The following is a 14,213-nucleotide window of genomic DNA, read 5'->3' as shown; positions in this document are numbered from 1 at the left end:
ATTTTTTTTTAGTGATAGTTTGGTCTTTAAAAGAGAGACTCCCAAAGCTGCTTTTTTCTTGGTGGCAATAAAGAAAAATTATCTTTGACAATAATGGTAATTTTTTTTCTTAGCTTGCCCAGTTTCGACAAAGAAAAGCTCAATCGGATGGGCAGAATCCTTCTAAGAAGCAGAAAAAAAAGAGAAAAACGACAAGCAGTAAACATGATGTGTCAGCACACCATAATTTGAATGTTGATCAATCACAGTGTGATGAAATGTACATAAATAGTTCTCAGAGAGTAGAATCAACTGTGACTCCTGAATCTACAATAATGAGAACTCTACCTAGTGGAGAAATAACCAGTCATGAGCAGGTCTTCTCTGTGGAAGTAAGTATTCTCCCAGATTTTTAATCATTTATGGTTCTCAGTGTAAAGTAGTCATAATAACAACAGTCATTAGCAACTATGCACAATTTGATCATGATTTTTATATCATCTTGAACGTTTTAGTAGTATGGTAACTAAACAGTCGTACCTAAAATATTTTATCACCTCAAAGAGGGAGTTTTGTGAGTTTAATTTAACATTGTTGAACAACTGCAGTACACCAAAGATTGAGCACCAGTGTTACAAAGATGGATATGATTGTCGCTGCCCTTTAGGAAAATTATTCTAGTGGAGAAGGCAGATTTAAAGATATGCAGTGTGCTATGATTAGGCCTTTGCTAGTATGGGAGATAGGTGTCCAAGTTCATTTTTGTTTGTTTGTGACTATCCAGTTGTACCAACACCATTTGTTGAAAAGATTATTCTTTTCCCAATGAACTGACAGTGAATATAAAGGTGAGGGTTTATATTTATTCCCTCAGTTATATTCTGTAGATCTGTATGTTTAGCCGTTGCTACTATGCCCCCAAGTCTTGATTAATGTAGCTTTATAACAAATTTTGAAATCAGTAAGTGTGAGTCTTCCAACTTGCTTCTTTTTTGGATTGTTTTGGTCATTGCCTTGCATTTCTGTATCAATTTTAGGGTCAAGTTTTTCTGTTTCTGCATTAAAAACACCAAGGATTTTGACAGGGATTGCATTGAATCTGTTTTGTCATCTTAACAATATTAAATTTTCAACCTATGAATGCAGGATTTTTTATTTATTTAGGTTTTTAGTTTTTTTTAATGTTATCTTGTAGTTTTCAGTGTAAATGTCTTACATTTGTTTTGTTAAATATACTCTCAAGCATTTTTAAAACATTTTTATTTATTTACTTTTTGAGATGGGGTCTCACTCTGTCACCCAGGTTGGAGTGCAGTGGCACCATCTCGGCTCACTGCAACCTCTGACACCCAGGTCCAAGCCATCCTCCCACCTCAGCCTCCTGAGTAGCGGGGACCACAGGTGCATGCTACCACACCTGGCTAAAGTTTTGTATTTTTGGTAGAGATGGGATTTCACCATGTTGCCCAGGCTGGTCTCAAACTCCTGAGCTCAGGAGATCCACCCACCTTGGCCTCCCAAAGTCCTGGGATTACAGGCATGAGCCACCGTACTTGGCCTTGTTTTGGTTATTTTATTTTTATTTTTTTTGTGGAAACGTGGCCTCACTTTGTGCCTGGGCTGGTCTCGAATTCTGAGATTCAAGCGATCCTCCTGCTCTGGCTCCCAAAGTGCTTATGCCTGTGAAGTATTATTTATAGGCATGAGCCACTATGCCTGGCCACCAAGCGTTTTATTGCTGTTTTATTTCTAAGCATTTTACTGCTTTTTACTGTGATTCTAAATATAATTGTATTCTTAACTTTATTTTCTGATTGTTCATTATCCATGTATAGAAATACAACTACATTTGTATATTGATCTTGTATCCTGTACCCTTGCAGAACTCATCTGTAAGTTCTAATAGGTTTGTGTGTGTGTGTGTGTGTGTGTGTGTGTGTGTGTGTGTGTGTGTGTGTGTGTGAATTCCTTGGATTTTCTCTGTGTACAAGATCATATTATCTGCAACTAAACTAGAAATGTTTAACTTCTTCCTTTCCAATGTTGATGCTCTTTTTTCTTTTTTCTAATTGCCATAGCTGGAAGATATAGGACAATGTTGAAAAGAAGTGGTGAAAGCAGATGTCCTTGTATTGTTTCTCATAATAAGGGGAAAGCATTCAGGTTTTTTTTTAACCATTGAGTTTTATATTAGCTTTTTTTTTTTTTTTTTTTTTTTTTTATGGTAACTATCCTTTATCGGATTGAGGAAGTTCCCTTTTATTCCTGGTTGATTAAGTGTTTTCATTATGAAGAAATGTTGAGGGTTTTTTTGTTTGGTTTTTATTTTTTATTTTTATTTATTTATTTTTTTGAGACAAAGTCTCACTTTGTCACCCAAGCTGGAGTGCAATGGGGTGATCTCAGCTCACTGCAGCCTCCACCTCCCAGGTTCAAGCAATTCTCCTGCCTCAGCCTCCTGAGTAGTTGGGATTGTGAGCCATCACACCCAACTGATTTTTGTATTTTTAGTAGACATGGGGTTTCACCATGTTGGCCAAGGTGGTCTTGAACTCCTGACCCCAAGTGATAACGTCCACCTCAGCCTCCCAAAGTGCCGGGACTACAGGCGTTAGCCACCGTGCCCAGCCATTTATTTTATTGTTTTTTGAGACAGGATCTCACTCTATTGTCCAGGCTGGCATGCAGTGGCTCACTCATGGCTCACTGCAGCCTCAACCTCCTAGGCTCCAGCGATCCTCCCACCTCAGCCCCACAAGTAGCTGGAAGTACAGGCCCATGCCACCTCACCCAGCTAATTTGCGTATTTTTTTGTAGAGACAGAGTTTTGCCATGTTGCCCGGGCTGGTCTTGAACTCCTGGATTCAAGTGATTGCCTGCTTCAGCCTCCCAAAGTGCTAGGATTATAGGCATGAGGCAGTGCTCCCAAACTGAGTGTTGAGTTTTGTTAAATGCTTTTTTTGTGTCTATTTGCAATGACTTTAATATGAAAACCGTTACCGGGGACAAAAGATGTTATAGCACACATTTTATATTATATAAATTCAGTCTTTTAAAATATTTTGAGTATTTAAATGGTCTAACATATAGTCATCTTTCTATTTTACAGAGTGGATAATTGCAATTGATCTATCTTGAAGTTTGCTGATTCTCTGTCCCTCCTACTTAGATCTACTACTGAGTCCTTCCAGTGGCTTTTTCATTTATTTTCCTTTTCAACTCCAGAATTTTTATTTGATTCTTGTATAATTTCTTTGTTTTATTGATATTCTTCATTTGGTGAGGTGTTGTTCTTACAATTTAAATTTTTTTTTGGTCTCATTTTTAGATTTTATTTCCTTTAGCTACTTGACTGTATTTAAAATGGCCAAGTTAAAATCTTTGTTGGCCAGGCGTGGTGGCTTATACCTGTAATCCCAGCATTTTGGGAGGCAGAGGCAAGGGGATTACTTGAGCCCAAGAGTTGGAGACCAGCCTGGGCAACAAAGGGAGATCCTGTCTTTACAAAAAGTAAAAAAAATTAGCCGGGCATGGTTGTACACACCTGTGGTCCCAGCTACTCCAGAGGCTAAGGTGGGAGAATCGCTTGAGCCCAAGAGGTGGAGGCTGCAGCAAGCTGTGATCATACCACTGCATTCCAGCCTGGGTGACAGAGTGAGATCCTGTCTCAAAAAACAAGACAAAACTGAAAATAACTTTGTCTATTAAGTACAATAACTGTGTTCCTCAGGGACAGTTTCTATTGGCCATTGTTTTTCTTGTGCATAGGCTATCGTTTCCTTTTTTTTTTTTTTTTTGTATGTCTTGTAATTTTTGTTTTATTAAAGCTGGAATTTTAAAAATAATGCAGCGTGGCAACTCTACTGCTTGATTTGGCCCAAAGGTGTATTATCTTTTTTTAATATAACAAACCAATGTTTTTGAGTTATCTATTCTATAGTTTTAGCATTTTGAATGCAACAACTGTCTTATTCATCATTTAATTCTCAGTACTACCGTTTCTAGTACACAATATGCACTTAATGAATATGAGGGTTGTATCATGAAAGTGTTTCAGATTTAAAAAATAATCGGCTGAGTGCGGTAGCTTACGCCTGTAATCCCAACGTTTGGGGAGGCTGAGGCGGGCAGATCACTAGAGGTTAGGAGTTCAAGACCAGTCTGGCCAACATGGTGAAACCTTGTCTCTACTAAAAATACAAAAATTAGCTGGGCATGGTGGTGTGTGCCTGTAATCCTAGCTACTCGGGAGGCCGAGGCAGGAGATTTGCTTGAACCTGGAAGGTGGAGGTTGCAGTGAGCCAAGATCATGCCACTGCACTCCAGCCTGGGCGACAGAGCGAGACTCTGTCTGAAAAGAAAAAAAAGAGACTCTTGTGAGTTAGGAACCACTGTTAATAGCATTTTAGATTACAGGCAAGCTTATTTTTGTTCTTGACCTTGGTTACTACTTCATGGAGAAGGTAGTTTTAGAACTTGGACTTGAATGTTGAATAGAATTTCCACAGGTGTAGATGAGAAAGGAGACAGTGACAGTTAATATTTGTTGAATGAAGGGGTGAAACTCTCTGGGTCTCACCTTTCTAACCATTAAAATGAGATTCTTAGGTTAGATGAGAAGGTCAATAGTGAAAATAGTACTTTTGGAGTCAGAAAATTTGGATTTGTTCTTGACTCTTTCCACTACTTCTTTTAGGGAAGCTTGAAAAAGCTGCTCACTTCATACCCAAATCCAGGGATGTGATAGTGAAACAAGAATGACTTTAAAAGTGCTTTTGTAAACTATAAAGGTGTTACAACAACAAAGGTGGTTATTTTTTCTTTAGTTATTACTTTTTTTAGCATCAAGATGTTATAATTTTTCTTTCAGATAAATTGACCTTTTCTTTTTTATTGATTCATTTTAATTATTATTATTATTATTATTTTTTTTATTTTTTTTTTTTGAGACGGAGTCTCGCTCTGTCGCCCAGGCTGGAGTGCAATGGCATGATCTTGGTTCACCACAAGCTCTCCCTCCCAGGCTCAAGCAATTCTCCTGCCTCAGCCTCCCAGGTAGCTGGGATTACAGGCGTGCACCACTACCGCCCAGCTAGTTTTTGTATTTTTTTTTTTTTTTAAGCAGAGACGAGGTTTCACCATTTTGGCCAGGCTGGTCTCGAACTCCTGACCTTAAATGATCCACCCACCTCAGCCTCCCAAAGTGCTGGGATTACAGGCGTGAGCCACCACTCCTGGCCGAACTTTTCTAACAGTAGCATTTTAGGATTTTGTTTCATTTTAAAGAGGTACAGTAGTTCCTCCTCATTTGTGGATAGTTGTATTATTCCATTTTCATGCTGCTGATAAAGACATACCAGAGACTAGGTCATTTATAAAGAAAAAGAGGTTTAATAGACTCACAGTTCCACATGGCTGGGGAGGCCTCACAATCATGGTGGAAGGCAAAAGGCATGTCTTACATGGTAGCAGACATGAGAGAAATGAGAGCCAAGGGAAAAGGGAAACCCCTTATAAAACCATCAGATCTCATGAGACTTACTCGTTACCACAAGAACAGTATGGGGGAAACTGCTCTCATGATTCAGTTATGTCCCAGCAGGTCCCTCCTAAAACACATGGGAATTATGGGAGCTACAATTCAAAATGACATTTGGATGGGGAACTCAGCCAAACCATATTGAGAGTATAGTCCAGCACCCACAGTGGAGACCTGAAACCACAGATAGTACTGAACTCTATATATACTGTGTTTTTTTCTATACTCATATACTTATGATAAAGTTTAATTGATAAATTAGGCATAGTACTCTTGTGCTTTGGGGCCATTATTGAACACAAGCACTGCAATACTGCATACTGCCATACTGTATGGCAGTGCATCTGATAATGGAGGTGGTTACCAAGTAACTATTGGGCAGGTAGCATATACTGTGTGGATATGGTGTACAAAGGGACGATTCATGTCCTGGATGGGACAGAGTAAGATTTCATCATGCCACTTAGAACAGTACACAATTTAAAACTTATGAATTGTTTATTTTTGGAATTTTCCATTTTAATATTTTCTAACCACAGTTAACCATGGGTAAATGAAATTATAGGAAGCCATACTATACAGAGGGGGCTACTGTATGAGGATTGAAGAATTTTGTCTTACTTGGTACTTTTGGCTTACAAATGATATGTATATGAGACCCTGTATGAAAGTACCTCTTGATACTTTTATATTTAGAAAAATGCCTATGGGTACATTTTAGTTGCATTATTTTGCCATTGTTATTTATAATTAAATGAAAATTTTAAAGATTTGAATAATTTTTACTAGTTTTTCAGTGGCATTTTATATGACTTTTCTTTTTTTTTTTTTTTTTTTTTTTTTTTTTTTTTTTTTTTGAGACGGAGTCTCACTCTGTCCCCCTTGCTGGAGTGCAGTGGCCGGATCTCAGCTCACTGCAAGCTCCGCCTCCCGGGTTCAGGCCATTCTCCTGCCTCAGCCTCCCGAGTAGCTGGGACTACAGGCGCCCGCCACCACGCCCGGCTAGTTTTTTTTTTTGTATTTTTTAGTAGAGACGGGGTTTCACTGTGTTAGCCAGGATGGTCTCGATCTCCTGACCTCGTGATCCACCCGTCTCGGCCTCCCAAAGTGCTGGGATTACAGGCTTGAGCCACCGCGCCCGGCCTTATATGACTTTTCTATCATATGTTACCAATAGCAATGACTTAGTAAAGTATGATATTTAGCACAAAAAGTCATAATTATATTTGGTTTTTATTTTTGTTTTAGCTGGAAAGTGAAATTTCAACCACAGCAGATGACTACAGTTCAGAGGTAAGACTAAATTATATTGATTTCTAATATCATAAATAAACATATTTTACATTATTATTGAAATTATTGATTGTTGCTACTTGATTTCTTGTCACTCATACTTCTCTTGTATTTTTATAAATGTAATGTTAAGTGACTAGCACCTGAGGATTATGTATTACTGACTTTTTTTTTTCGGATTGTTAGCTAAGTTCTTAAGTCTGGTTGAATAGCTTGGTGTCTGTTTTAGTTTCTGGAAAGTATTTGATACTGGGTTTCTTAGACATGTGACTGTTACAAGGCATCCATATTTAGCACAGTAAAAATATCAAAATTTTTTTGAGACTTTGGATAGGATATTTCATTTTGAGTAATGCTTTTTTATAAATGCTTGAATTCTAGTTAGTCATATGAACTTGTTTATTGAAATTAATGTTTCAGTAGTAGTTTTTACTTTAGGTGATCAAGGTATTTTTCCACTTTAGGAAATACCTTCTTTATGTGTTGGCAAAAGTATATGTCATTTTGTTATCTTTTTCTTATTCTTTTAGATGTGATTGTCATTTCTTTACTCCAGAATTTGAGGAGACTATAAACTATTCTGTTCTATGAATGGTTTAGCAACTCTGTGTATTCAGTAAGTCTCAATTTATTGTAGGTTTCTAATAGGAAAAAAAAACCCTCCATGTTCTTAAATGAACATATTACTGTTTTAGATTGCTTATAGCAATAAAAACTGCTACTTTAGAAGTTAATGTGTTTAAAAGTTGGAATATACTTACTAGTAATCTGGCCAGGAAAATAATTAGCGAACATTAAATAAATACATTGGTGCCTGATTTAGGCTTAAGTTGCCTTATGGGAAGTATCTTGATTTAAAATCACTGCTTACAATTCAGAGTCTGCTTTTGTGACTTTAAATTTGGGGCACATATAGTTGGCCCATATCCCTGGGTTCTGCATTTGAGGATATGACCAACCACAGATAGAAAATATTCAGAAAAAAATAAAAAAATAGCAGTACAACCATAAAAAATATATAACATTTAAAAATACAGTATAACAACTAAGTACATAGTAATCTTAGAGGTGATTTAAAGTATATGGGCAGATGTCCACAGGTTGTATGCAAATACTATGCCATTAAGGGTCTTGGGCATCCATGATTTTAGTATCCTTAGGGGAGTTCCTAGAACTAATTCCCTTGAAGACACCAAGGGATTATTGCATTTGAAAACCTTTTTTCCTCCATAATGCTGTAATTTTTAATAGCTTGTATTTCTTTTTTTTTTTCCGAGAGGGAGTCTTGCTCTGTCGCCCAGGCTAGAGTGCAGTGGCGTGATGTTGGCTCACTGAAACTTCTGCCTTCTGGGTTCAAGCAATTCTCTGCCTCAGCCTCCCAAGCTGGGATTACAGGCATGCGCCACCACACCCGGCTAATTTTTGTATTTTTAGTAGAGACGGGGTTTCACCATCTTCGCCAGGCTGGTCTTGAACTCCTGACCTCGTGAGCTAACTGCCTCCGCGTCCCAAAGTGCTGGGATTACAGGTGTAAGCCACAGCGCCTGGCTATAGCTTGTATTTCTTGATTGAAAGTCTTAGATGCTTTGGTGCTTAAACTGCCTGTATCTTTGGTGGCACCCCAGAGTTCCACAAAGTGCATTTTTATCTTTACACTAAAGTGAATGTTTTTTTATACGCTAGTGACTGTAGGTCAGACCATCCCATATATGCCCATGAAATTTGGTTAAAATTTGTGTAGCTGTTTTCTCACATTGAGATAATAGAGCAAATTTTAATTTAATTTTTTTGTCATTCTAAGTATTATTTTATGTATGTATATGTATGTATTTATTATACTTTAGGTTCTAGGGTACCTGTGCACAACGTGCAGGTTTGTTACATAGGTATACATGTGTCATGCTGATTTGCTACACCCATCAACTTGTCATTTACATTGGGTATTTCTCCTAATGCTATCTCTCCAACCCGACAGGCCCCCATGTGTGATGTTCCATGCTCTGTGTCCAAGTGTTCTCATTGTTCAATTTCCACCTATGAGTGAGAACATGTGGTGTTTGGTTTTCTGTCATTGTGATAGTTTGCTCAGAATGATGGTTTCCAGCTTTATCCATGTCTCTGCAAAGGACATGAACTCATCCATTTTTATGGCTGCATACTATTCCATGGTGTATATGTGCCACATTTTCTTTATCCAGTTTATCATTGATGAGCTTTTGGGTTGGTTCCAAGTCTTTGCTATTGTGAATAGTGCTGCAGTAAATACATGTGTGCATATGTCTTTATAGTAGCATGATTTATAATCCTTTGGGCATATACCCAGTAATGGGATCACTGGGTCAAATGGTATCTCTAGTTCTAGATCCTTGAGGAATTGCCACACTGTCTTCCACAGTGATTGAACTAATTTACCCTCCCACCAACGGTGTAAAAGCATTCCTGTTTCTCCACATCCTCTCCAGTATCTGTTGTTTCCTGATTTTTTAATGATCGCCATTCTAACTGGTGTGAGATAGTATCTCATTGTGGTTTTGATTTGCATTTCTCTGATGACCAGTGATGATCATTTTTTCATGGTTTTTTTTTTTTTTGCATAAATATCTTCTTTTGAGAAGTGTCTGTTCATATCCTTTGCCCACTTTTTGATGGAGTTGTTTGCTTTTTTTTCTATTGTTATTATTATTATTATACTTTAACTTCTAGGGTACATGTGCACAACATGCAGGTTTGTTACATAGGTATACATGTGCCATATTGGTTTGCTGCACCCATTAACTCGTCATTTACGTTTGGTGTTTCTCCTAATACTATTCCTCCCCCTCCCTGCCACCCATGACAGGCCCTCGTGTGTGATGTTCCCCGCCCTGTGTCCAAGTGTTCTCATTGTTCAATTCCCTCCTATGAGTGAGAATATGTGGTGTTTGGTTTTCTGTCCTTGTGGTAGTTTGCTCAGAATGATGGTTTCCAGCTTCATCCATGTCCCTACAAAGGACATGAACTCATCCTTTTTTGTGACTGCTTAGTATTCCATGGTGTATATGTGCCACATTTTCTTAATCCAGTCTATCATTGATGGACATTTGGGTTGGTTCTAAGTTTTTGCTATTGTGAATAGTGCCACAATAAACATATGTGTGCATGTGTCTTTATAGTAGCATGATTTATAATCCTTTGAGTATACACCCAGTAATGGGATCACTGGGTCACATGATATTTCTAGTTCTAGATCCTTGAGGAATCGCCCCCCTGTCTTTCACAATAATTGAACTAGTTTATACTCCCACCAATGGTGTAAAAGCATTCCTATTTCTCCATATCCTCTCCAGCACCTGTTGTTTCCTGACTTTTTAATGATCGCCATTCTAACTGGTGTGAGATGGTATCTCATTGTGGTTTTGATTTGCATTTCTCTGATGACCAGTGATGATGAGCCCATTTTTTCATGTGTCTTTTGGCTGCATAACTGTCTTCTTTTGTGAAGTGTCTGTTCATATAATTTGCCCAATTTTTGATTGTTTTTTTCTTGTAAATTTGTTTAAGTTCTTTATAGATTCTGGATATTAGCCCTTTGTCAGATGGGTAGATTGCAAAAATTTGCTCCCATTCTGTAGGTTGCCTGTTCACTCTGATGGTGGCTTCTTTTGCCGTGCAGAAGCTCTTTAGTTTCATTAGATCCCATTTGTCTATTTTGGCTTTTGTTGCCATTGCTTTTGGTGTCATTTTGTGCCATTGCTTTCATGAAGTCCTTGCCCATGCCTATGTACTGAGTGGTACAGGCTAGGTTTTCTTCTAGGGTTTTTATGGTTTTAGGTCTAACATTTAAGTCTTTAATCCATCTTGAATTAATTTTTGTATAAGGTGTGAGGAAGGGATCAAGTTTCAGCTTCCTACATATGGCTAGCCAGTTTTCCCAGCGCCATTTATTAAATAGGAAATCCTTTTGCCATTGCTTGTTTTTGTTAGGTTTGTGAAAGATCAAATGGTTGTCGATGTGTGGTGTTATTTCTGAGGCCTCTGTTCTGTTCCATTGGTCTATATCTCTGTTTTGGTACCAGTACCATGCTGTTTTGGTTACTGTAGCCTTGTAGTATAGTTTGAAGTCAGGTAGCATGATGTCCCCAGCTTTGTTCCTTTTGCTTAGGATTGTCTTGGCAATGCGGGCTCTTTTTTGGTTCCATATGAAGTTTAAAGTAGTTTTTTCCAATTCTGTGAAGAAACTCATTGGTACCTTGATGGGGATGGCATGGAATCTATACATTACCTTGGGCAATATGGCCATTTTCACGATATTAATTCTTCCTATCCATGAGCATGGAATGTTTTTCCATTTGTTTGTGTCCTCTTTTATTTCATTGAGCAGTGGTTTGTAGTTCTCCTTGAAGAGATCTTTCACATCTCTTGTAAGTTGGATTCCTAGGTATTTTATTCTCTTTGAAGCAGTTGTGAATGGGAGTTTACTCATGATTTGGCTCTCTGTCTGTTATTGGTGTATAAGAATGCTTGGGATTTTTGCATATTGATTTTGTATCCTGAGACTTGGCTGAAGTTGCTTATCAGCTTACAGAGACTTTGGGCTGAGACAGTGGGGTTTTCTAAATATACAATCATGTCATCTGCAAACAGGGACAATTTGACTTCCTCTTTTCCTAATTGAATACCGTTTATTTCTTCCTCTTGCCTGATTGCCCTAGCCAGAACTTCCAACACTATGTTGAATAGGAGTGGTGAGAGAGGGCATTGGTGTCTTGTGCCAGTTTTCAAGGGGAATGCTTCCAGTTTTTGCCCATTGAGTATGATGTTGGCTGTGGGTTTGTCATAAATAGCTCTCATTATTTTGAGATACGTTCATCAATACCTAGTTTATTGAGATTTTTTAGCATGAAAGGCTGTTGAATTTTGTTGAAGGCCTTTTCTGCATCTATTGAGATAATCAAGTGGTTTTTGTCATTGGTTCTGTTTATGTGATGGATTACATTTATTGATTTGTATATGTTGAACCAGCCATGCATCCCAGTGATGAAGCCCACTTGATCATGGTGGATAAGGTTTTTGGTGTGCTGCTGAATTCGGTTTGCCAGTATTTTATTGAGGATTTTCGCATCGATGTTCATCAGGGATACTGGTCTAAAATTCTTTTTTGTTGTGTCTCTGCCAGGCTTTGGTATCAGGATGATGCTGGCCTCATAAAATGAATTAGGGAGGATTCCCTCCCCCCCGGCTTTTTTTTTGTGGCAGAGTCTCACTCTGTTGCCCAGGCTGGAGTGCAGTGGCGCGATCTCAGCTCGCTGCAATCTTAGCCTGCAAGGTTCGAGCAATTCTCCTGCCTCAGCCTGCTGAGTACCTGGGACTACAGGTGTGCGCCACCATGCCTGGCTAATTTTTTGTATTTTTATTGGAGATGGGGTTTCACTATGCTGGTCAAGCTGGTCTCGAACTCCTGACCTCATGATCTCTCCACCTTGGCCTCCCAAAGTGCTGGATTTACAGGCATGAGCCACCTCGCCCGGCTGATTGCCCCTTTTACTGTTGATTGGAATAGTTTCGGGAGGAGTGGTACCAGCTCCTCTTTGTACCTCTGGTAGAATTTGACTTTGAATCCGTCTGGTCCTGGACTTTTTTTGGTTGGTAGGCTATGAATTATTGCCTCAATTTCAGAGCCTGTTATTGGTCTAATCACAGATTCAACTTCTTCCTGGTTTAGTCTTGGGAGGGTGTACATATCCAGGAATTCATCCATTTCTTCTAGATGGAAAAAATGGGACCTGCTGAGCCAGGCACGGGAGAGAATCTCTTGGTCTGCCAGTTTCTAAGACCATTGGAAAAGCGCAGTACTGGGCAAGAGTGTCCTGTTTTTCCAGGTACAGTCTGTCGTGGCTTCCCTTGGCTAGGAAAGGGAAATTCTCTGACCCTTTACACTTCCGGGGTGAGGCAACGTCCCACCCTGCTTCAGCTCGCCCTCCATGGGCTGCACCCACTGTCCAACCAGTCCCAGTGAGATGAACCAGATACCTCAGTTGGAAATGCAGAAATCTCCCGTCTTCTGTGTCGATCACGCTGGGAGCTGCAGACCGGAGCTGTTCCTATTTGGCCTTCTTGGAACGGATCCTTACAAATTTTAATTTTAAATATTGATTTGAAAAGCTAAAGAGATCAAAAGATGGTGATTTTCAGGTTTTCTTTAGAAAAATGTGAATTAATAATATGGGAAATTCTTGTTATAATAAGACAGTCTTCAGCTAAATTTTTTAAATTAAAAAACTGGTGAAGATTATCAGGTTCCGAAAAATGTACTGAAACTATTTATCTGTGATACCTAGTAAATACGATGTGTTTTAAGGTAAGGTACAAATAGTATTTAAATATAAGCACGACCAATAAAACTTAGAACAGTATTTATCATTCTTGTTGACCATAGCTCGTGGTGAGAAATATATTTTACATACATGTTTGTAATTTCATATATATATAGTTACATATGTTTATAGTTGTATACGTGAATAATTATATATGAATAAATATGTACATGTGCATACTTTTTTTCAAACAAGTTCTTGGAAAGATACTTATTCTTACACAGTATGACATAGCTTGTGATAATACTGTTTCTTGTTAATGTTGGTCAAAAAAACTAAATTGATGAGCTGTCTTACCGTGTGGAATAAACAGTAACTTAGAAGATTACATTGAAAAAAGATAATTATGGGCCTGGCATGGTGGCTCATTCATGCCTGTAATCCCAGCACTTTGGGAGGCCAAAGTCGGAGTTTGAGACCAGTTTGACCAACATGGTGCAAACCCATGTCTACTAAAAATAACAAAAATTATCTGAACATAATGGTGCATGCCCGTAGTCCCAGCTACTCAGGAGGCTGAGGCAGGAAAATTGTTTGAATCCAGGAAGTGGAGGTTACAGTGAGCCGAGATAGCGCCATTGGACTCCAGCCTGGGCAAGGATGAAATTCCATTTCAAAAAAAAAAAAAAAGAAAAAAGATAATTATGAAATAATTTTTGACAGATTTGACCTGGTTTGAATTATAACCCTAGTAATATTATATGTGTTATGTATAGATTCACAATGGATTATACTTTGACAAATTTATAGATTCACTATGTCTAGAGAAAACATAGAAGTAAAGTTGATCGTTGATGAAATGTTTGATATGTGTCGTCAAAATTGCTAAGATGGATGCTAGTTGGATCTATGATACTGTAGGCTAGTTTTGAGGCTTGAATTCCTCCATTTAATAATATTAGACTGGCTTGACTGAACTAGAATTACAGGAAACTTCTAAGCCATATCCACATATTCAGGAGGCGGAAGAATCATCAGTGGACCAAATTTATAACCTGAGAAATAAATCTCATACTGTAATAGTTTTTATATTGGAACTTTTGTGGAAT

At 38.3% G+C, this 14,213-nt stretch overlaps 1 protein-coding gene across 11 annotated transcripts in view; it reads left to right on the top strand.

Moving 5' to 3' along the window:
• AKAP9 (A-kinase anchoring protein 9) overlaps window positions 1-14,213 on the top strand; it is a 172,350-nt gene that overhangs the window by 31,832 nt on the left and 126,305 nt on the right. For all 11 annotated transcript variants that reach the window (XR_012432694.1, XR_012432696.1, XR_012432695.1 and 8 more), the window contains exons 2-3: window positions 114-371; window positions 6,767-6,811. Coding sequence is in view for 4 of the 11 variants with exons in the window: in XM_005550257.4 (XP_005550314.3) it covers window positions 114-371; window positions 6,767-6,811 (303 nt within the window). In the remaining 7 variants the exon portion in view is untranslated. The remainder of the gene's footprint in view (window positions 1-113; window positions 372-6,766; window positions 6,812-14,213) is intronic.

Source organism: Macaca fascicularis, chromosome 3, assembly GCF_037993035.2.
Source record: "Macaca fascicularis isolate 582-1 chromosome 3, T2T-MFA8v1.1".
NCBI classification, from domain to species: Eukaryota; Metazoa; Chordata; class Mammalia; order Primates; family Cercopithecidae; genus Macaca; species Macaca fascicularis.
This window is presented reverse-complemented; position numbering and strand designations above follow the sequence as displayed.